Raw genomic sequence first — 24,163 nt, forward strand, 5'->3', positions numbered from 1 at the left:
TTACTAGCGTACACAGTTGTTTTTGCTCTTAAGCTCATTAAGATACTATAGAATTACCTGGAACAAATAAAAATCATCAATAAGGGTAACAACAAAAAAAGCCACCAACCATATGTATACTCAAGAATGAGTGAAATATGGGCTTCCCTGGTGGCGCAGTGGTTGAGAGTCCGCCTGCCGATGCAGGGGACACGGGTTCGTGCCCCGGACTGGGAGGATCCCACGTGCTGCGGAGCGGCTGGGCCCGTGAGCCATGGCCGCTGAGCCTGCGCGTCCGGGGCCTGTGCTCCGCGGCAGGAGAGGCCACAGCAGTGAGAGGCCCGCGTACCACAAAAAATTAAAAAACAAAAACAAAAAAAAAAAAAAAAAAAAAAAAGAATGAGTGAAATAAAAAGGTAACTTACGATCAGTAAATAAGTTTAGTAGTCAAAAGAGCAAAGCCAGAAAAACAAAATAATATAATGGTAACCCTTAACGGGAGTAAGTACAAGAATCACAACTACAATTCAGAGAAGAGTTATCTACTCCTAGAGCAGAAAAAGGGTGTACAACTATTATGCACAAATAGGTTAGAATGAAAAATGTAATAATAGTGGTAAATATAAGAGAACAAATTAGAATACAATAAATGATACTCTGAAACTTAACTCATGAATGTTTGTTTAACTAATGAAGCAAAATGGGCACCTGATTTTAACAGCTCTACTAGGGAAACTGACAAAGCAGTTCGGGAATTTCAGCCTTACAGTAGCAATATTTGAAACTACCTGATGATGATACCTGGTCTGTCATTATTTTTGTCGTGTTTTTCCCGTTTTTGTTTGTTTAGTTAGCCTATTTGTGAACTTTACATAAATGAGATCATAGTCTGTGTTTTCTTCTGTCCATTTTTTTTTTTTTTTTACTTAACATTATCTTGAGATTTATCTTTTTGAGGTGTATAGCTATTTTCAATTTGTTTTTATTGCCACAATACTATGATATAATAGATATAATAATAATAAATATAATTATTTATACATTTATACTGTTGATGAACATTTGGGTCATTTTCGGTTTCGAGCTATGTACATTTTTTAAGGTGTCCTCTTCAAGAGTTTCTCTAAGATACACACTTAAGCATAGGATTGCTGGGTCATGGAGGATATGCATATTCACCTTTACTAGGTAATGCCAAGTTGTTTTCCAAAGAGTTTGCAGTAGCTTACACTGCTACTATCAATGTAAAAATCCCCAGGAATCCATAACCTCACCAGCCTGGCTTTTTTTTTTAAACCTTCTTATTTAGTTTAACTGTATAGTACAGCCTGGCTTGTTGAATTTTTCTAACTGGGTAAGAGTAAATGGTAGGTACCTCACTGTAATTTCAATTTGTAATTCTCTGTTAATGAATTTGAGCACCGTACATTTTCATTGGCTATATATAGTTCTCTTTTGTGAAAGGCCTGTTCATGACTTTTGCCCATATTTCTGATGGGTAAGGTTTATCTTTTTCTTTTTGATATCGTTTATCTGATAGATATATTACAGATTGCTTCTCTCAGTAGCTTGTCTTTTAACCTTCTTTATAATCTGTTTTGATGAATGTAGATTTTCAAGTTGTTGCATTTATCAGTCTTTTCCCTTATGGTTTTTTTTGTTTTGTTTGTTTTATCTTAATCTTTATATGACATTGATTTTTTTTAAATAAATTTGAAGATTTATTTATTTATTTATTTATTTATTTATTTATTGGCTGTGTTGGGTCTTCATTTCTGTGCAAGGGCTTTCTCTAGTTGCGGCGAGCGGGAGCCACTCTTCATTGCGGTGCGCGGGCCTCTCACTGTCGCGGGCTCCCGCTGCGGAGCACAGGCTCCAGACGTGCATGCTCAGTAGCTGTGGCTCACGGGCCCAGCTGCTCCAAGGCATGTGGGATCCTCCCAGACCAGGGCCCAAACCCGTGTCCCCTGCATTGGCAGGCAGACTCCCAACCACTGCGCCACCGGGGAAGCCCTGACATTGATTTTTGAACATGATAAACTGTGAAATGCAAGTGGTCTTGCGATATAATCATTCATAAAATTCATGTAACAAATCAGAAACCCAAATTAATATATTCAAATATGGAAAATTTTTTAACAATATTACTTTTTAGATTTATTTTTGGCTGCACTGGGTCTTCGTTGTTGCACGTGGGCTTTTCTCTGGTTGCAGCAAGTGGGGGCTACTCTTCTTTGCAGTGTGCGGGCTTCTCATTGTAGTGGCTTCTCTTGTTGCAGAGCACAGGCTCTAGGTGTGCGGGCTCCAGTAGTTGTGGCACGCGGGCTTCAGTAGTTGTGGCTCGCAGGCCCTAGAGTGCAGGCTTAGTAGTTGTGGCACACAGGCTTATTGCTCTGTGGCATGTGGAATCTTCCTGGACCAGGGCTCGAACCTGTGTCCCCTGCAATGGGAGGCGGATTCTTAACCACTGTGCCACCAGGGAAGTCCTGGAAATTGTTAAATAGTAAAATTAACAATGTTGCCTCATATTCTTTTTCTGTTCCAGGATCCCTCCAGGATTCCATATTACATTTAGTCATCATATCTCCTTAGGTTTCTCCTGGCTATGAGTTTCTCAGACTTTCGGTATTTTTGATGAACTAGATATTCTTTTATTTTTTTAATTTAATTTTATTTATTTTTTTATACAGCAGGTTCTTATTAGTCATCAATTTTATACACATCAGTGTATACATGTCAATCCCAATCACCCAATTCATCACACCACCATCCCCACACTCCCAGGGCTTTCCCCCATTGGTGTCCATACATTTGTTCTCTACATCTGTGTCTCAATTTCTGCCCTGCAAACTGGTTCATCTGTACCATTTTTCTAGGTTCCACATACATGCATTAATATACGATATTTGTTTTTCTCTTTCTGACTTACTTCACTCTGTATGACTGTCTCTAGACCCATCCACGTCTCAACAAATGACCCAATTTTGTTCCTTTTTATGGCTGAGTAATATTCCATTGTATATATGTACCACATCTTCTTTATCCATTTGTCTGTTGATGGGCACTTAGGTTGCTTCCATGACCTGGCTGTTGTAAATAGTGCTGCAACGAACATTGGGGTGCATGTGTCTTTTTGAATTATGGTTTTCTCTGGATATATGCCCAGTAGTGGGATTGCTGGATCATATGGTAATTCTATTTTTAGTTTTTTAAGGAACCTCCATACTGTTCTCCATAGTGGCTGTATCAATTTACATTCCCCCTAACAGTGCAAGAGTGTTCCCTTTTCTCCACACCCTGTCCAGCATTTGTTGTTTGTAGATTTTCTGATGATACTCATTCTAACTGGTGTGAGGTGATACCTCATTGTAGTTTTGATTTTCATTTCTCTAATAATTAGTGATGTTGAGCACCTTTTCATGTGCTTCTTGGCCATCTGTATGTCTTCTTTGGAGAAATGTCTGTTTAGGTCTTCTGCCCATTATTGGATTGGGTTGTTTGTTTTTTTTAATATTGAGCTGCATGAGCTGTTTATATATTTTGAAGATTAATCCTTTGTCTGTTGATTCGTTTGCAAATATTTTCTCCCATTCTGAGGGTTGTCTTTACATCTTGTTTATGGTTTCCTTTGCTGTGCAAAAGCTTTTTAGTTTCATTAGGTCCCATTTGTTTATTTTTGTTTTTATTTCCATTACGCTAGGAGGTGGAACAAAAGAGATTTTGCTGTGATTTATGTCAAAGAGTGTTCTTCCTATGTTTTCCTCTAAGAGTTTTATAGTGTTCAGTCTTACATTTAGATCTCTAATCCATTTTGAGTTTATTTTTGTGTATGGTGTTAGGGAGTGTTCTAATTTCATTCTTTCACATGTAACTGTCCAGTTTTCCCAGCACCACTTATTGAAGAGACTGTCTTTTCTCCATTGTATATCCTTGCCTCCTTTGTCATAGATTAGTTGACCATAGGTGCATGGGTTTATCTCTGGGCTTTCTATACTGTTCCATTGTTCTGTGTTTCTGTTTTTAGGCCAGTACCAGATTGTCTTGATTACTGTCACTTTACAGTATAGTCTGAAGTCAGGGAGTCTGATTCCTCCAGCGCCGTTTTTTTCCCTCAAGACTGCTTTGGGTATTCGGGGTCTTTTTTGTCTCCATACAAATTTTAAGAGTTTTTGTTCTAGTTCCATAAAAAATGCCATTGGTAATTTGATAGGGATTGCATTGAATCTGTAGATTGCTTTGGGTAGCATAGTCATTTTCACAATATTGATTCTTCCAGTCCAAGAACATGGTATATCTCTCCATCTGTTGGTATCATCTTTAATTACTTTAATCAGTGTCTTATAGTTTTCTGCATACAGGTCCTTGTCTCCCTAGGTAGGTTTATTCCTAGGTATTTTATTCTTTTTGTTGCAATGTAAATGGGAGTGTTTCCTTAATTTCTCTTTCAGATTTTTCATCATTAGTGTATAGGAATGCAAGAGATTTCTGTGCATTAATTTTGTGTCCTGCAACTTTACCAAATTCATTGATTAACTCTAGTAGTGTTCTGGTGGCATCTTTAGGATTCTCTATGTATAGTATCATGTCATCTGCAAACAGTGACAGTTTTACTTCTTCTTTTCCAATTTGTATTGCTTTTGTTTATTTTCTTCTCTGATTGCCGTGGCTAGGACTTCCAAAACTATGTTGAATAATACTGGTGAGAGTGGACATCCTTGTCTTGTTCCTGATCTTAGAGGAAATGCTTTCAGTTTTTCACCATTTAGAATGATGTTTGCTGTGGGTTTGTCGTATATAGCCTTTATTATGTTGAGGTAGGTTCCGTCTGTGCCCACTTTCTGGAGAGTTTTTATCATAAATGGGTGTTGAATTTTGTCAAAAGCTTTTTCTGCATCTATTGAGATGATCATATGGTTTTTATTCTTCAATTTGTTAATATGATGTATCACATAGATTGATTTGTGTATATTGAAGAATCCTTGCATCCCTGGGATAAATCCCACTTGATCATGGTGTATGATCCTTTTAATGTGTTGTTGGATTCTGTTTGCTAGTATTTTGTTGAGGATTTTTGCATCTGTATTCATCAGTGATATTGGTCTCTAATTTTCTTTTTTTGTAGTATCTTTGTCTGGTTTTGGTCTCAGGGTGATGGTGGCCTCATAGAATGAGTTTGGGAGTGTTCCTTCCTCTGCAATTTTTTGGAAGAGTTTGAGAAGGATGGGTGTTAGCTCTTCTCTAAATGTTTGATAGAAGTCACCTGTGAAGCCATCTGGTCCTGGACTTTTGTTTGTTGGAAGATTTTAAATCACAGTTTCAATTTCATTACGTGTGATTGGTCTGTTCATATTTTCTATTTCTTCCTGGTTCAGTTTTGGAAGGTTATACCCTTCTAAGAATTTGTCCATTTCTTCCAGGTTGTCCATTTTGCTGACGTAGAGTTGCTTGTAGTAGTCTATTAGGATGCTTTGTATTTCTGCAGTGTCTGTTGTAACTTCTCCTGTTTCACTTCTAATTTTATTGATTTGAGTCCTCTCCCTCTTTTTCTTGATGAGTCTGGCTAATGGTTTACCAGTTTTGTTTATCTTCTCAAAGGACCAGCTTTTAGTTTTATTGATCTTTGCTATTGTGTTCTTTGTTTCTATTTCATTTATTTCTGCTCTGATCTTTATGATTTCTTTCCTTCTGCTCACTTTGCATTTTGTTTGTTCTTCTTTCTCTAGTTCCTTTAGGTGTAAGGTTAGATTGTTTATTTGAGATTTTTCTTGTTTCTTGAGGTAGGCTTGTATAGCTATAAACTTCCCTCTTAGAACTGCTTTTGCTGCATCCCATAGGTTTTGGATCGTTGTGTTTTCATTGTCATTTTTCTCTAGGTATTTTTTGATTTCCTCTTTGGTTTCTTCAGTGATCCTTTGGTTATTTAGTAATGTAGTGTTTAGCCTCCGTGTGTTTGTGTTTTTTACGTTTTTTTCCGTGTAATTCATTTCTAATCTCATAGCGTTGTGGTCAGAAAAGATGCTTGATATGATTTCAGTTTTCTTAAATTTACTGAGGCTTGATTTGTGACCCAAGATGTGATCTATCCTGGAGAACGTTCCGTGCACACTTGAGAAGAAGGTGTAATCTGCTGTTTTGGGATGGAATGTCCTATAAATATCAGTTAAATCTATCTGGTCTTTTGTGTCATTTAAAGCTTGTGTTTCCTTATTTATTATCATTTTGGATGATCTGTCCATTGGTGTAAGTGAGGTGTTAAAGTCCCCCACTATTATTGTGTTACTGTTGATTTCCTCTTTTACAGCTGTTAGCTGTTGCCTTATGTATTAAGGTGCTCCTATGTTGGGTGCATATATATTTATAATTGTTATATCTTCTTCTTGGATTGATCCCATGATCATTATGTAGTGTCCTTCCTTGTCTCTTGTAACATTCTTTATTTTAAAGTCTATTTTATCTGATATGAGTATTGCTACTCCAGCTTTCTTTTGATTTAATTTGCATGGAATATCTTTTTCCATCCCCTCAGTTTCAGTCTCTTTGTGTCCCTAGGTCTGAAGTGGGTCTCTTGTAGACAGCATATATATGGGTCTTGTTTTTGTATCCATTCAGGAAGCCTGTGTCTTCTGGTTGGAGCATTTAATCCATTCACATTTAAGGTAATTATCCATATGTATGTTCCTGTTACCATTTTCTTAATTGTTTTGGATTTGTTTTTGTAGGTCCTTTTCTTCTTTTGTGTTTCCCACTTAGAGAAGTTCCTTTAGCATTTGTTGTAGAGCTGGTTTGGTGGTGCTGAATTCTCTTAGCTTTTCTTTGTCTGTAAAGCTTTTGATTTCTCCATCGAATCTGAATGAGATCCTTGTTGGGTAGAGTAATCTTGGTTGTAGGTTCTTCCCTTTCATCACTTTAAGTATATCATGCCACTCCCTTCTGGCTTGTAGAGTTTCTGCTGAGAAATCAGCTGTTAACCTTATGGGAGTTCCCTTGTATGTTATTTGTCATTTTTCCTTTGCTGCTTTCAATAATTTTTCTTTGTCTTTAATTTTTGCCAATTTGATTACTATGTGTCTCAGCGTATTTCTCCTTGGGTTTATCCTGTATGGGACTCTCTGCACTTCCTGGACTTGGGTGGCTATTTCCTTTCCCATGTTAGGGAATTTTTTGACTATAATCTCTTCAAATATTTTCTCTGGTCCTTTCTCTCTCTCTTCCCCTTCTGGAACCCCTATAATGCAAATGTTGTTGCATTTAATGTTGTCCCAGAGGTCTGTTAGACTGTCTTCATTTCTTTTTATTCTTTTTTCTTTATTCTGTTCTGTGGCAGTGAATTCCACCATTCTGTCTTCCTGGTCACTTATCCGTTCTTCTGCCTCAGTTATTCTGCTATTGATTCCTTCTAGTGTAGTTTTCATTTCAGTTATTGTATTGTTCATCTCTGTTTGTTTGTTCTATAATTCTTCTAGGTCTTTGTTAAACATTTCTTGCATCTTCTCAATCTTTGCCTCCATTCTTTTTCTGAGGTCCTGGGTCATCTTCACTATCATTATTCTGAATTCTTTTTCTGGAAGGTTGCCTATCTCCACTTCATTTAGTTGTTTTTCTGGGGTTTTATCTTGCTCCTTTATCTGGTACATAGCCCTCTGCCTTTTCATCTTGTCTTTCTGTGAATGTGGTTTTTGTTCCACAGGTTGCAGGATCGTAGTTCTTCTTGCTTCTGCTGTCTGCCCTCTGGTGGATGAGGCTATCTAAGAGGCTTGTGTAAGTTTCCTGATGGGAGGGACTCATGGTGGGTAGAGCTGACTGTTGCTCTGGTGGGCAGAGCTCAGTAAAACTTTAATCTGCTTGACTGCTGATGGGTGGGGCCTGGTTCCCTCCCTGTTGGTTGTTTGGCCTGAGGCAACCCAACACTGGAGCCTACCTGGGCTCTTTGGTGAGGCTAATGACAGACTCTGGGAGCATTCACGCCAAGGAGTACTTCCCAGAACTTCTGCTGCCAGTGTCCTTGTCCCCAGGGTGAGCCACAGCCACCCCCTGCCTCTGCAGGAGACCCTCCAACACTAGCAGGTAGGTCTGTTTCAGTCTCCCCCGGGGTCACTGCTCCTTCCCCTGGGTCCCGATGCGCACACTACTTTGTGTGTGCCCTCCAAGAGTGGAGTCTCTGTTTTCCCCAGTCCTGTCAAAGTCCTGCAGTCAAATCCCACTAGGCTTCAAAGTCTGATTCTCTAGGAATCCCTTCTCCCGTTGCCAGACCCCTAGGTTGGGAAGCCTGACGTGGGGCTCGGAACCTTCACTCCAGCAGGTGGACTTCTGTGATATAAGTGTTCTCCAGTCTGTGAGTCACCCACCCAGCAGTTATGGGATTTGATTTTACTGTGATTGTGCCCCTCCTACCGTCTCATTGTGGCTTCTCCTTTGTCTTTGGATGTGGGGTATCTTTTTTGGTGAGTTCCAGTGCCTTCCTGTCAGTGACTGTCCAGCAGCTAGTTGTGATTCTGGTGTTCTCACAAGAGGAAGTGAGAGCACATCCTTCTACTCTGCTATCTTGGTTCAGCCTCTCCCTTATGGTTTGAACTTTGTGTTTTGTAAAGAAATCTTTCTTTACCCTAAGGTCAAAAGTAGTCTCTCATATTTTTTCCTAAAACTTGAAAAATTTTCCTTGATTGATTAACGTGAGTTAATCAATCTGGAATTTACTTATTTATTTATTTATTTTGTGGTACGCGGGCCTCTCACTGCTGTGGCCTCTCCCGTTGCGGAGCACAGGCTCCAGACGCTCAGGCTCAGTGGCCATGGCTCACGGGCCCAGCCACTCCGCGGCATGTGGAATCTTCCCAGACCAGGGCACAAACCCGCGTCCCCTGCATCAGCAGGCGGACTCTCAACCACTGTGCCACCAGGGAAGCCCAGTCTGGAATTTATTGATCAATATGAAATTTATTTTTTGTGTGTGAGGGTACAGATCCATCTTTAATTTTTTTCCATATGGATGTCTGGTTCCCCAGAGCTGTTTATGGAATAGTCTCTTTTTCCCTAGCCACCTGTACTACCTGCTAGGTGAAATATTAAGTTTCCATATATGCATTTTTCTGTTAGTGAAATATAACATAGTTATACTCTATTTTAATTACTATAGTTTTACGAAATGTCTTAATACCCAGTAGGGCAAGCCTCCTTCTTAGTTCTTCTCTAGGAATGTCTTGGCTATTTTTAGCCCTTTATTCCTCAGTTTTCTATTTAAGCATGATTTATTAATGATTAAATTTACATTGAATTTGTAGGTAATTTTGAGAAGGATAGCTATCATTATATCAATATTAAGCCTTCCTATCCATAACACAGTATGCTTCTCCATTTATTTAGGTCTTCAACATCTTTTGATAATATTTGATTATGTTCTTCATGAAAGTCTTGTACTTCTTTTGATTAATTAAGTTTTGAGTACCTTTTTGCTGTTAATGTGAATAATGTGGTTTTTTTTCAAATAATTTTTTGTTTGTTTTTGGCCGTACTGCACAGCTTGTGGGATCTTAGTTCCCCAACCAGGGATTGAACCCGGCCCCCCGCAGTGAAAGCTCCAAGTTCTAACCACTGGACTGCCAGGGAATTCCCGTATATAATTTGTTGTTTTTAAAGTTTCTGTTAGTTGCTCTTGTATCAAAATACAAATGACGTTTGTATATATTTATGTCCTGCAGCTTTCCTAATGTTTTGTGGTTTTGTCTAGGCTAAGACTTATAATAACAAGCAACCATGTTTTAAAGCAGTGGTTCTCAACTGGGGCCAGTTTGCTCTCCTGGGGGACATTTTGCAATGTCTGGAAATATTTTTGGTTGTCACAATGGTGGGGTGGTTGCACTGCTGGCATTTAATAGGTAGAGACCAGGGATGTTGCTAAACATCCTACAATGCACAGGACAAACCCCACAACAAAGAATTTATCCAACTTAAAATGTAAATAGTGCCAAGGCTGAGAAACTTTAAGATAAGTTTTTTCTTTGTTGTGAAAATTTTCAAGTACAAAAATATTCAAAAGAATAGTGTATATATGACCACCAACAATGATCAATATAGGCCAACAGTGTTTCATTTAACTTTCTCCCTTCCCCTACTCTTGAATTATTTTAAAGCAAATCCAGGACATTATATCATTCCATCTTTTATTTTTTTTATTTTTGGCCTTGCTGCACAGCTTGCGGGATCTTAGTTCCTCAACCAGGGATTGAACCCGGGCCATTGGCAGTGAGACCACAGAGTCCTAACCACTGGACTGCCAGGGAATTCCCCATTCCATCTTTTAAAAAAATAATTAAATGAATCATTTATTTCATTAAAAGTAGACATTAACAGTTTTAAATCAGACATTTACAAAAAAAATTCTGATTGTAATCTACATTAAAATTAGCTCCTGCGAAGACATATTCAGTGAGTAAGATAGTTAAGATTTTGGTTTCTTACTGAGATAATCCTGGGTTTGAATCCCAGCTCTGCCTCTTATAAGCAGTATGAGCCTAAACAAGTCACTCTGTCACTTTGAGTCTTGGCTTATTTCTCATTTAAAAGGCTGCATTTAAGAAAAAGTCTGGAGCCATTCTTAGAAAGGATACAGATGAAGAAGTACGTAGGGCGAGGTCTGGAAGGGTCCCAAGACAGAAGCTTCTGGCCCCATGAAACAAGGATGCTCCATCCTCCTGACATGTGGATATGTTCACCAACCTGGAAGCTCCTCAAAATGTAGTGACTTTAGTGTTTGCTTAAAATAGCAAACATGTATTTTATCATAGTTTCAATGGGTTGGGAATATGGGCTTGTCTTAGCTGAGTCTCCTAGCTCAGAATCTCTTACAGGCTGCAATCAAGGCTTAACTGATAGGGGACTGTTTCCCAGCTCATGTGGTTTTGGGCAGGATTCAGTTCCTCCTGGGTGTTGGATGGAGGACCTCACTTCCTTGCCATGAAGCTTTCTCTGTATGGCTAGTCACAACACAGCAGCTGACTTAATCAGAGCAAGCAAATGAGAACAGCCAGGGAAAGTGAGCAAGATGGAATTCACATCTTCTTAACCTAATCTTCAGGTGACATCCTATCACTTCTGCCATATTCATTAGAAGCAAATCCCTAGGTCTAGCTACAGTCAAGGGGAGAAGATTACATAAAGGAATATAGGAGTTGGGAATCTTGGGTACCATTTTATTTTTAAATTAATTTATTATTATTTTTATTAATTTATTTATTTACTTATTTATTTGGTTACACTAGGTCTTAGTTGTGTTTTTCCAGCTCCTTAGTTGTGGCCAGTGGGCTCCTTAGTTGCAGCTCACCAGCTCCTTAGTTGTGGCATGTGAACTCTTAGTTGTGGCATGCATGTGGGATCTAGTTCCCTGACCCAGGGATCAAACCTGGGCCCCCTGCATTGGGAGCGTGGAGTCTTAACCACTCTGCCACCAGGGAAGTCCCTCTTGGGTACCATTTTAGAAGCAGCCAATCAGTCTGCTCTCAGGCTGCCAATGACTCATACGCAAAATACATTTCCCCCCTCCCCATGTCACAAAATTCTCATCTTATTACAAGCTCAAAGTCCTTCATCTTGCCATCTAAATCAGGTCTAGTTGTGGTTGGAGCTTCTGAGTGTAGTTCCTTAAATATAGGTCCTTGAACAGAAAAGATCTGTAGCACTAAAGATACAAGTTATGTCCCCACCCCACCCCCAATGCCAGTATACAGTGATGGAACAGGCCTAGGGCAATAGACATTTAAAATGAAGGCAAATAGCGGGAAGAAAAAGGTGTCATTGGTTCATATCAATTCTGAAATCCATCTGGGAAAATATTAGACATTCTTTGAGCAGGTCTCAGTCAAATGTAAGTAATTTAGGAATTATTTTCCATGTCTCTCAGCTCTGCCCTTTGGGCTCTTGAGTAATCCTTCCTTTTTCATGAAAGATAGCACATATTTTGTAGCTATGTGGTTTTATCTGTCTAATTCCTGCCAGTAGAATTTTGGGAATCCAGTGTGTCTTTCCATTTTGTACTGTTTCTGTCCCTTTCAGTCCAAGTTGGCAATGTTGCTGCTGATAAACTTCTCAAAAATGTTGTGGGTCCTCTGTAAATCTCACCTGGGGTTCATTCCATTTGGATAATAATTTTACCCACAAATCTTTTTGAGATAAACCATTCTTTGCTTTGGGCTCCTGCTGAGATGGCTAAGGGACAATGTGCTTAAGCTTCCTAGAGGCCTTATTAAACTGAGAGGATCTGTGAGGCACACCCTTAATTTGTTTAAAGGACTCTGTGTGACTGAATTATTGGGAGCCATTTAGGAGCAGCCTACAACAGAGGTTAATTTATCTAATTGAAGTAGTTATATGACTTTTTTTCCTCCTTTTAAGCTACTAATGTAAGTTACATTAATAGATTTTGTAATGTTGATTTAACCTTGAATTTCTGGAAAAACTCCAGCTTAGTGGAGCACTAATTATCATCCGATAATTAGTGCTGGATTTGATATGCTAACTTTTGGTTTAGGATTTTTATATATATTTCATGAGTGATACTTGTAATTTTTATTATTCCTATACTCTGTGTCTGGTTTTGATAGGGATAGAGTAGGATAGTTACACAGGTAGTTTTAGAAATCCCACTAGGGGATTATAGATAGAGAAGGAGACTTAGGGAACTTCGGAAGACCATTGTGAGTTTTTGTCTTGTTTTATTTTTGAGACCACTGTAAGTTAATTGTTGAGTCCAGCAAGGTAATATCCTTAGGACCAAGGACAGGAGTGTAAGGGAAAGGTGACATTCCAAAGTAGAAGACCCTCATTATACTGAAATCTGTGATGATTTAACGTATTTTAGTATATGTTACCACCCTTCTGCTGATTTGAATAGACACCATGATAGTCCTAGTTTGACTTTATAGGGTCAAACACTCTCTTGCCTGATGAGAAGGAGGAGCTAATGATGGAAGCCTAACTTCTACTCAAAGAGTGAGGAAGAGGGCCTCCCTGGTGGCGCAGTGGTTGAGAGTCCGCCTGCCGATGCAGGGGATACGGGTTCGTGCCCCGGTCTGGGAGGATCCCATATGCCGCGGAGCGGCTGGGCCCGTGAGCCATGGCCGCTGAGCCTGCGCGTCCGGAGCCTGTGCTCCGCAGCGGGAGGGGCCACAACAGTGGGAGGCCCGCATACCGCAAAAAAACAAAAACAAACAAACAAACAAAAAAAAGAGTGAGGAAGAAGGTGGTCCTCTCCCCCTCCCCACTTTCCTTTGACTAAAAAATGTAGCCCGCTTAATTCTTGGGGCAGAGCCCCCTTGCCTGCCTGCTTGTATCCCTCGCAAGCGTCCTATATTAATAAAGCTACTCCTTGCCTATCACTTTGCCTCTTGCTGAATTCCTTCTGTGCTGAGACATAAAGAACCTGAGCCTCAGTAAGTCCTGACACCAGGTTAGTGATTCTAATTAAAAGACCGTGGCTTCAAGTCCCAATCTGGGTTTTGGCTGGTTCGAGTCCCAGCCTGTGGGTTCAAGTCGCAAGCTGAGGTATGCGGTTTCAGTTTTGTTACATAGTTATGCTGGCCTTACAAATTACTTAGAGAGTGTTCCCTCCTGTTCTGTGCATCTTTTGATTGTCTTTTCCCTCAATATTGGATCACATTTTCTTGGTTCTCTGTATCTGAGTATTTTTGGAGTTATGTTTTGAGTCTCTGAGTCCTGCTAGAACCCTCTGGTGAATGAAGATTTTTTTGTTGTGGTGGGTTATCAATCTGGTTAGTTTCTAAACCACAAGTTTGTGTCTCCTTCTGTGAACAGTGTTTCCAGTATCAGTTTAGTTTTCAGACTTTGCTATGCTGCTTTGGGTTTTTCTCATTCACAAATCATTTATGAGTTTGGAGTGTTGGTGGCAGTTTATTTCATAGTTTAATTCTCAAAGCCTTTGCTGTGCTTCCTTCAGTCTCTCCCAGGTGTGAGTTGGAAGTTGTGCTGATTCATATGCAAAATTATGGGAAATGTTCTCTGGCTCTCTCTTTTTTTTTTCAGTTTATTTATTTTTCTTTTTATATAATATCTTTTAAACAAAGTTCACTTTTTTTAAACATCTTTATTGGAGTATAATTGCTTTACAATGGTGTGTTAGTTTCTGCTTTATAACAAAGTGAATCAGTTATACATATACATACGTTCCGTATCTCTTCCCTCTTGCGTCTCCCTCCCTCCCACCCTCCCTATCCCACCCCTCTAGGTGGTCACAAAGCACCGAGCTGATCTCCCTGTGCTATGTGGCTGCTTCCCACTAGCTATCTGTTTTACGTTTGGTAGTGTATATATATGTCCGTGCCACTTTCACTTTGTCACAGCTTACCCTTACCCTTCCCCCTCCCCATATCCTCAAGTCCATTCTCTAGTAGGCCTGTGTCTTTATTCCCATCTTGTCTGGCTCTCTCTTTCCCTTGATTTCTCCCTAACACTCCCTGACTCCCAGAGGCTACATTTCTTGTTGTTCTGGCCAGAAATATGGCTTTCACTCAGCATTTTAGCTGCCTGCACCATCACTATGCATTTCTGCGTGCTGGGTGCCACCATTAGGACAAAGAGGTGAGAGAAAACTGTCAAAAATAATGAGGAAGGGCTCCCCTGGTGGCGCAGTGGTTGAGAGACTGCCTGCCGATGCAGGGGACACGGGTTCGTGCCCCGGTCCAGGAAGATCCCACATGCCGCGGAGCGGCTGGGCCCGTGAGCCATGGCCGCTGAGCCTGCGCGTCCGGAGCCTGTGCTCCGCAATGGGAGAGGCCACAACAGTGAGAGGCCCGCGTACCACAAAAAAATAAAAATAAAAAAAATAATGAGGATGTTTCTTATAATACTCTTTAGACTCCAGTGGTCCCTTTTCCCAATTTTTTTTGCCTAAAAGATGGGATTTTGTTCAGTTTTTGCTGCTTACATTTGTGCATAGTATGGACTTAGGATTTTTATTTATTCTAAGATTTATTTGAAAAAGTCTTTAATTTTTGGAAGATTATTTTTGTTCTATTCAGTCTGGGTTGGCAGTAATTTTCTCTTGGTACTTTGAAGGTATTATTCCACTGTCCACTAGTTGTAGTTGTTGCTGTTGAGAAATCTGCTGTCGGTCTAATTGTCACTCCCTTTTCTATATGCCATTTAACGTTCATCTTTTGTGTTCTGTGTTTTTAAGAATCCCTGCTTCCACTGTAGGGGGCGTGGGTTCAATCTCTGGTCCAGGAACTAAGATCCCACATGCCGTGCAGCCAAAAAGAAAAGACCCTTTTTGGGACTTCCCTGGTGGTCCAGTGATTAAGGCTCTGTGCTCCCAGTGCAGGGGGCATGGGTTCAATCCCTGGTTGGAGAACTAAGATCCTGCATGCTGCATGGCATGGCCAAAAAAACAAACAAAAAAAAAAAACCCACTTTGTGACATAGAAATTTGAATTCCATATGATTTTCATGTGTTTAAAATATTATTCTTTTGATTTTTTAAAAAAACATTTAAAAATGTAAAGCCATTCTTAGCTTGAAGGCCAGACAAAAACAGGCAGTAGGACTGGATTTAGCCTGTGACCCACAGATTACTAATCTTTACCTTAGCTACTTGGTAACTTACTCTGACTCATGTCACGCCCTAGGAGAGGAATGACCTAGTTCTGTCATCTGCATTGCCATAATATGGTTTCTAACCTCTGTCATCACATTTATCATGCTGCATATTAATCATGTGTATGCTTATCTCTCTTACTGGACTCTGAGCTTCTTGAGAGGAAGGCCATGACCTAGTCATGTCATCTTTGCATACTTAGTATCTAACACTTTACCTGACCCATAGTGGGTGTTCAAAAAATATTTAATATGAATTTTATGCTCAATCAATATAAAATGCCATTACTGCTGCCTTAAAGAGAAACACCTGAGTGATACGCAGTATGCCTTCCCAAGTTCTTCCCCCTAAGGAGTCCATGGCAACTGCATTTGCTACTAGTGAATCTTGTGACTCAGTGGTTACATAACATAAAGCCTTTTCATTTTAGAATTCTATCTCTTTCAGAGAAGAGATGGTTGGACTTTATCTTTAAATCAATCATCATGATAAATAATGGCTTTCATTTTTCTTCTGAACCAGTGCTATATTCTGGATGCAAAAGTAATACTAGCTATTGTTTACTGAGCACATACTACATTTCAGTCTCTTAGTCAACTCTAATTTTCCTTTAGACTTTTGGTAACTTCCTTACTACTATCAATTTACCTCTTTTCCTTTGTTCCCTACATCTGAAACAAAACTAAGCAACAATACTTATGCTTTTCTTCCATGCTATTGTAATGAATGAAAACACGGTCCATTCAGTCCCTCAAGTCAAGTACGAATTCATCTAGACTCCTTTCTCTCCTCCCCATATCTAATTGACCACTAAGTCTGATCAATTAAAAACAAATCTATGGGGTCTTTCCTGGTGGCACAGCAGTTAAGAATCCACCTGCCAATGCAGGGGACACGAGTTTGAGCCCTGATCTGGGAGGATCCCACATGCTGCAGAGCAACTAAGCCCATGTGCCACAACTACTGAGCCTGCTTGCCTAGAGCCCGTGCTCCACAACAAGAGAAGCCACTGCAATAAGAAGCCCGTGTACTTCCCTGGTGGCGCAGTGGTTGAGAGTCCGCCTGCCGATGCAGGGGACACGGGTTCGTGCCCCGGTCTGGGAAGATCCCACATGCCGCGGAGCAGCTGGGCCCGTGAGCCATGGCCACTGAGCCTGCGCGTCTGGAGCCTGTGCTCCGCAACGGGAGAGGCCACAACAGTGAGAGGCCCGCGTACCACAAAACAACAACAACAACAACAAAAAAACAGTACATTTTGGGCTTCCCTGGTGGCGCAGTGGTTGAGAGTCTGCCTGCCGATGCAGGGGACACGGGTTCGTGCCCCGGTCTGGGAGGATCCCACATGCCGCGGAGCGGCTGGGCCTGTGAGCCATGGCCGCTGAGCCTGCGCGTCCGGAGCCTGTGCTCCGCAACGGGAGAGGCCACAACAGCGAGAGGCCCGCATACCGCAAAAAAAAAAAAAAAAAAAAAAAAAAAAAAAAAAAGAAGCCCGTGTACTGCAATGAAGAGTAGCCCCCGCTCGCCACAACTACTAGAGAAAGCCCACACGCAGCAATGAAGACCCAATGTAGCCAAAAATAAATAAATTTATTTTAAAAAATCGGTGGAAGTTTTTTCTTTCCATCTCTATGTCATTTGCTGTAGTTGGAGCATTAATCATTTCTCAATTCTTTCAATATATAGTTGAATGTCTTTACTGGTTTTTCTGACCCCAGGTTACCCCATCCTTCAATCTACTCTTCCCATAGTTTTCAACATTGAATGCAGATAAGAACAATCTAGTCTTGTCAGTCCTGTGATTAAAACCCTTCTATCATTCCCAACTTCCCAGTCACGACATATGAGACCCTATGTGTGACTTCAGTGCTTAACACAGATATGTTTCAGAATCCAAAATTTTTGGATTCTAGAAAGGTCATATGGTGTACATAACACATATTATATAACATCCTCTGTTTGTTCTGGGTCAACACTCTATAATCAAGGACATCAGTATTTCTGCATTAAAGAGTATGATAGTTTATGCCAAGAAGAATAAAGACTTTAAATAGATTCCTATCAGTTCAGGTTATGTTTTGCTGCCACATGAGTTACAGGAAAATGTTTAGTTTTTGGATTTCAGAATTTGAGACGAGATTGTGACCCTATAGATATCCAGTGGTCTGTTGGAGCTGGATTGCGCCAGCTACAGTGAACCCATTTTTTTGCATCTCTTCTCAACTCTGTGGTCAATGACATCATGTTGGTAGCTTGAAATCATCCATGGTGGGAGTATTTACACCATTGGTCATCAGTAGATGCTACAAATTATGACCCTTCCCTTCTCAGAGATCAGGTTGTAAAGTGTTACCGGCACAGCCCTGTATATACCTATTACATGTGTAGTATGTTATCACTGTGGCAAAACCACTTAGTCTATGCAGTATAGAACAAGAGGCCAAGGTTTTCAGGGAAGCATAGAATGTAAAAATCAAGATGTGATTTGACGTCAATAGGACAGCAGTAAGAGAAACTGGATAAAACAGGTGCTTTGGAGTTAGACAGACGTAAGTTCAAATTCTAACGCCATTATTTCCAGACTGTGTGACTTTAGATAAATCACTTATGGGTCTCAGTTAACACAGTTGAAAAAAAGGGACTGATAATATTTCTCTTAAGGTTGTTTCAAGGATTAAAGTAGATATCATATGCAAAGTACCTGACATAGAATGAACAGAAATTATTTTTTGTTTACTATAAAGCATTTTTTTCTCGATGTTTATCTCTGCAGATGTGACTCCCATTCTCTAGTGTTCCTAGTGCATCCACAGTAAATATCACACAGTTCAGCGCTTGGATGTTCTCTAGTTACTTCATTTTTTTTTTTTTTATAAAGTATGTTTGTTTATATACTAGATATTTTTATTTTCTTTTTATTTATTTATTTGGCTATGTCGGGTCGTAGTTGTGGCACGTGGGATCTTTCATTGCAGTGCGTGGGCTCCTCTCTAGTTGTGGTGCGCAGGCTCTCTAGTTGTGGCGCATGGGTTCCAGAGCGCGCGGGCTCAGTAGTTGCGTTGCGTGGGCTTAGTTGCCCCACAGCATGTGGGATCTTAGTTCCCTGACCAGGGATCGAACCCACGTCCCCTGCACTGGAAGGTGGATTCTGAACCACTGGACTACCAGGGAAGTCCCTAGTTATTTCATCTTGTGGCAGTTGATCTCCTTATTAATATATGATCCTTGACCTCTTGCGTATGTTTGTATAAACTAAATTTGTAGGGTTTTTTTCCCCCATGAAAAGCTTTTACTCATTAGTTTAATAAACATTTATTGGGCATCTGTTATATGTTAATATGCTAGATACTGGTGATTGTGAAATTAATAAAACATAGACCTTCCTTATAGTCTGGTGGAAGGATAGGTAGTTGGGCAAGGAAGCCAACTACTTAAATGAAGGGAAATTAGGAGGCTTTTGTAGTAATCTGGGTGAGAAATGATGGTGACATGAACTAAGTTTAGTGGCAGTAAGACTGGAGGAGAGATTTTCCTACTCAAAGATAGGGTCTCTAGAACTGGATAACTTGGGAGTGATCTTGCTTTCTCCCTGTCCCATCTGAGATCTCTGGTTTTGCCTTGTAGATAGGTGGTGGTGACATTTATCAAGATAAAATGTATATGAAGAGGAGTAGATTTTGAGCAGAAGTTGATGGGTTCAGTTTTGGACCATCTTAGTTTTTGGGTGTGTGCAGGGTATATGGATATAATTCATTCACTATATAATTCATCATACAAACTTTAACATTTGTGGGTGTGAGTGGGATGTGATGTTCGTAATTAAGCTGGGGGCAGTCGGTATAAACTGGACCTGTCCTGGACAAACCAGGATGTTCTTTACTAAAGAAAGAGTGGGATCTACTCTTTGCTGTGGTGTGCGTGCTTCTCATTGTGGTGGCTTCTCTTGTTTCGGAGCACAGGCCCTAGGCGTGTGGGCTTCAGTAGTTGTGGCATGGCGGGCTCAGTAGTTGTGGCTCACAGGCTCTAGAGCACAGGCTCAGTAGTTGTGGCACACGGGCTTAGTTGCTCTGCGGCATGTGGGATCTTTCCAGACCAGGGATCGAGCCTGTGTTCCCTGCATTGGCAGGCGGATTCTTAACCACTGCACCACCAGGGAAGTCCTCTCTTGTGTATTTTTTAAGGAGTGGAGCCCCTTTGAGGGATTCTTCATCAAATAATCGTTATCTGCGGCGAGAGATCAAAAACTTAAAAGAAAAAGATCTTTTTAACCTTTTATTAGAATACTGTTTGAATGACTTCTAATGTATTATGATATAAAACTCTCTTAGGCACTTTTGTTTGATAGTCATTTGGCCAAAATCTGCTAGTTCAGATACAATTTCAATCTAGATGTCATTTTAGATTATATTTTACCCTAAGATTATGAGTTATTTCGTCAGATATAGTGTCACTATAAGCTTAAGGTAAATTTCTAGGTCAAGAGGTAGAACACATTTATTTTGTAATATCGAAAGTCATAAATAGCACTCCTTTTTCTTCCTTAGAAAATAGGGTTCTTTAGGAAATCAACAGAAAAATAGGACAAATGAATATTTTGCAGTCAGTGGATTATGGTTGACTATTTCCCCCCCAATATTTTATTATGAAAAATTTCAAACATACAAAGAACTGAAAGAGTTATACCCACTAGCTACAATTAACATTTTGCTATATTTGCTTTATCACATAATGTGTCCATCTTTCTGTTCCTGTAGTCATCATTCATCAAGCCATCTTATTTACTTGTGGTTTTTATTTTTATGTATTTCAAGTAAGTTGACCAGCTGTTTTTCTAAGCAGTCTTATCTTTGTTATGTTTTTCTGAACGTTGTAATTAAAGTGTCAATACATTCTGTGCAGATGTTTTCACCTGACCGTTTTTCCTATTTCTAGGAATCTGAGGTTACCAATAATTGCTGTCAGATTGAGAACATTAAAAAAAAAAAGTTTAGTAAGTAATGTCAAGCCTGGAAAATGCACTCTTTCTCAATAGCTTTTATAATCTGGAGACTTGTAATTTTTAAAGTCATCAAAAATGATTTCCAGGGGCTTCCCTGGTGGCGCAGTGGTTGAGAGTCCGCCTGCTGATGCAGGGGACACGGGTTCGTGCCCTGGTCCGGGGAGATCCCACATGCCGCGGAGCGGCTGGGCCCGTGAGCCATGGCCGCTGAGCCTGCGCGTCCGGAGCCTGTGCTCTGCAATGGGAGAGGCCACAACAGTGAGAGGCCCGCGTACAGCAAAAAAAAAAAAAAAAAATTTCCAGTACTGTTTTCAGTATTCTAAATACATGTTTATTCACATTATATTGTTTTCAGAGTGGAGAGATCTACAGACCAAGTCATCAAGCCAGTCAATGTGGGAGCTCTGTCAAAATGGGTTGGGAAGATACCTGCAGATGTTTTACAAGACATGGCAGTGATTGCACCCATGCTTGCCAAACTTGGATATGACCCGTATGCCAATCCACCTAACTATGGAAAACCTGATCCCAAAATCCTTGAAAACACTAGAAGGGTAAGTGAGATTTTTAAAGTGAATTGAGAAAACTGGGTATGGAACGTGGGTCCTAAAAAGTTTTGTTGCTTGCTTTTTTATGATCAGAAAATTATTTTAAATTAGAAAAATCCTATTTGTAAAATGCTTTATCATCAGAAATCTTCCACTGCATTTTAAGGATAACTGTGGCTCTTTCCAGGGACTATGGGGACAGTTCTTTAATCTCTTTTTCCCAATTTCTAAGAATGGTGCTTACTGTTGGGGAGATTTAGTCTCATAGCTGATTATCATAAATTTGCATAAACACCAGATTTATTAGTGACCTCACTTACTTCTAGTTTCTTTTTACTTTGAATCTAATGGCTACTTTACTTTTAAACCTTTGTTTAGATGAGGCATGATTTCTTGATACTTGAAAACTAAACATTGGCTACATGAGAAGAATTATTACATAGGTACAATAAACAACCCTCTGATTGAGAGAAAGTTACTATTAAAGTGTAGTTACAACTACTTCTTTTATAAGTTATTCTCACATCTTTATAATATTTGAGAAAAGCTGAAAACTCAAAAAATGTGAATATATACCTTACCTGTATAATCTATTTCAAATCATACCTTAATGTATTTTTTATTGTGGTAAAATTTAAATAACAAAATTTACCATTTTAACAAGTTATAAGTGTACAGTCCAGTACATTCGTATTGTTGTAGAACTGTCACCACCATCCATCTCCAGGACTTTTTTCATCTTTCCAAACTGAAACTACGTAATCATTACCCATTCCCCCTTCCTCCAGCCCCTGGCAACCACAGTTCTACTTTCTGTCTATAGATGTGGTATTTTTTGAAACTACAGTTTAAATAAGACAACCATGTTAGCGTAAGTTCACTGATACGCTGTTGGATTTCAAGATTAAAATTCCTTGCCTTTCTCTGGTATTTTTTTTTTATGTCAGTTTCCTCTCCTCACCACAACCTTATATCATCTCTTTATTCTGTTCTTCTGTCGATACCTTTAATCGAAAAACAAACTTATATTTCATGAGGCTGATTTCCATCTGGATTTTTTACACTTAGATATTACTTTTGTTTTCTTTTTTCAAGTTATTAGTGGCTATATATGAAGAGCTATTTTCTTATAAACCATCATATATGGAGGCAGATTTTTTTTTAATTTTTAAAATAACCTTTATCCTTTTTATATTTTTCATACATACAAGCATTATTATAAAAATATAAACTTAGGGGCTTCCCTAGTGGCGCAGTGGTTGAGAGTCCGCCTGCAGATGCATGGGACATGGGTTCATGCTCTGGTTTGGGAAGATCCCGCATGCCGCGGAGCGGCTGGGCCTGTGAGCCATGGCAGCTGAGCCTGCGCGTCCAGAGCCTGTGCTACGCAACGGGAGAGGCCACAACAGTGAGAGGCCCGCGTACCGCAAAAAAAAAAAAAAAAGAAAAAAAAGAAAAAAATATATAAACTTAGTTTATAAAACTTATAAAATTAAAAAGATAAGAGAATAAAATTCACCTATAATGTTACCACCCAGACAAATACCATTTTTAGCATTTTGATGGATTTCTCTTTCTTCTTTGCATTTTGTTAAACAAAGGTAAGAATACTTGTCTTACATCTCACTTTTGCACACACACAATCTTGTATTCAGCCCTTTCCACTTAATATTCATGAGCATTTTCTCATTGTGCACATGCTTTTTAAACATAATTTTTCATGGTTGTATAAATAAATCATTTTATGAGCCACCTTAAATCCTTTATGAAACACAGTAGTAAGTGAATGAATGAATGAATGAACAAACAAATAAAATGTTTCCCTAGTATATGTTCTCTAATTTATCTTACCATTTTTCTTTTGCTGTTTACAATTTTCTGTTTGACAAATAGTGCTACAGTGAACATCTTTGCACATACTACATTTTAGTGGGGGGTTTTTTAGGGCTAGACTAATGAAAGTGGAATTAAACCACATCAAAATATCTGAAATTTTTTTAAGGTGCATGATATATGTTGATAAATTTTTTTTTATTCTTTTGAACTACCAGCATAATATAGGTAATTTTATTTTAGAGTTTTTCTAATTTTAATAGGTTTCATTGATTAATATAATTGAACATTTTCCAGTTATTACCTATATGTATATATTCTTTTACGAAACATTTAAGTTTGAAAAAAGTTTTATATGTGTTAAAGTTTTGTGAATTACCTTCTGCTAAAGATGAAGTATACAGTGCATTATCATAGTCCTTTTTAATCTCTTGGTAATTGGTAATTCATAGCTTTCTCCTTTGTACAATACTGAAATGGTTTTTATAAACCAAGGTACATGTGTAAGTGATATTTAGAGGTTCCCCAAGTAGTAGACATTATAGTTTTCCTACATGTGAGTTGACCAGCTAGATTATTCTTGGCTTGCTTGAGTGGTTAAGTAGGGAAGAATGCTGTGGTTTGAATCCTTGTGACTAGAGAATTTGTTTCATACACATTTGTGGCTTTTGAAAGAGTTTCAAAATGCACACTGGAAAAAACCTCCCCACCATCTTTCTCTACGTCTAAAGTGACAAATAATTTTGAGGAAAAAAAGATAAAGTGTGAACTATAATTGCACTTTTGAGCACTTTGTGATAATGCATACAAGCTGACATCCTTGTTTTGTGGGGTTGGACTATATATTTTCAGAGCTTTTTGCCTATAAAAACTCAGGTGCTAATATATCCAGTTGATGATCATGAAGTTTCATAAAGTAATGCTTAAAAAGTGATCTTCGATTGTCAGCTGTGACATGAGATGGACTCCAGAGAAAGAAGGTGGCTGCCGAGATTGTGCCCTTTATTTATGGGATGGGAGTGGGGAAGAAATTCACGTTTTCGCTGGGAATATAGAATCTAAATCTCTAGGCCTAAAAATTCTAGTTTTCATACAATTTTGAGTAATCTAGAAGTACTGGTGTCTGAGTCATTGTATTTTGGGGACATGTTGCCCAATTTTGAATAGAAAATCATGTGCTTCATGGTTGCTGTGACTCAGATGGTG

General features: G+C 39.3%; 2 protein-coding genes across 3 annotated transcripts in view; one reads left to right on the forward strand and one right to left on the reverse strand.

Moving 5' to 3' along the window:
• SEPTIN14 (septin 14) overlaps positions 1-24,163 on the reverse strand; it is a gene marked incomplete at both ends in the record, with an annotated part of 572,766 nt that overhangs the window by 534,592 nt on the left and 14,011 nt on the right. The window lies entirely within an intron of this gene.
• Positions 1-24,163, forward strand: part of TPST1 (tyrosylprotein sulfotransferase 1) — a gene marked incomplete at both ends in the record, with an annotated part of 52,358 nt that overhangs the window by 4,990 nt on the left and 23,205 nt on the right. For both annotated transcript variants that reach the window (XM_079719628.1, XM_079719627.1), the window contains one exon: positions 20,932-21,130. In XM_079719628.1, coding sequence (XP_079575754.1) covers positions 20,932-21,130 — 199 coding nt within the window. The remainder of the gene's footprint in view (positions 1-20,931; positions 21,131-24,163) is intronic.

This window comes from Hyperoodon ampullatus (genome assembly GCF_949752795.1).
Source record: "Hyperoodon ampullatus genome assembly, chromosome: 14".
NCBI lineage: Eukaryota > Metazoa > Chordata > Mammalia > Artiodactyla > Ziphiidae > Hyperoodon > Hyperoodon ampullatus.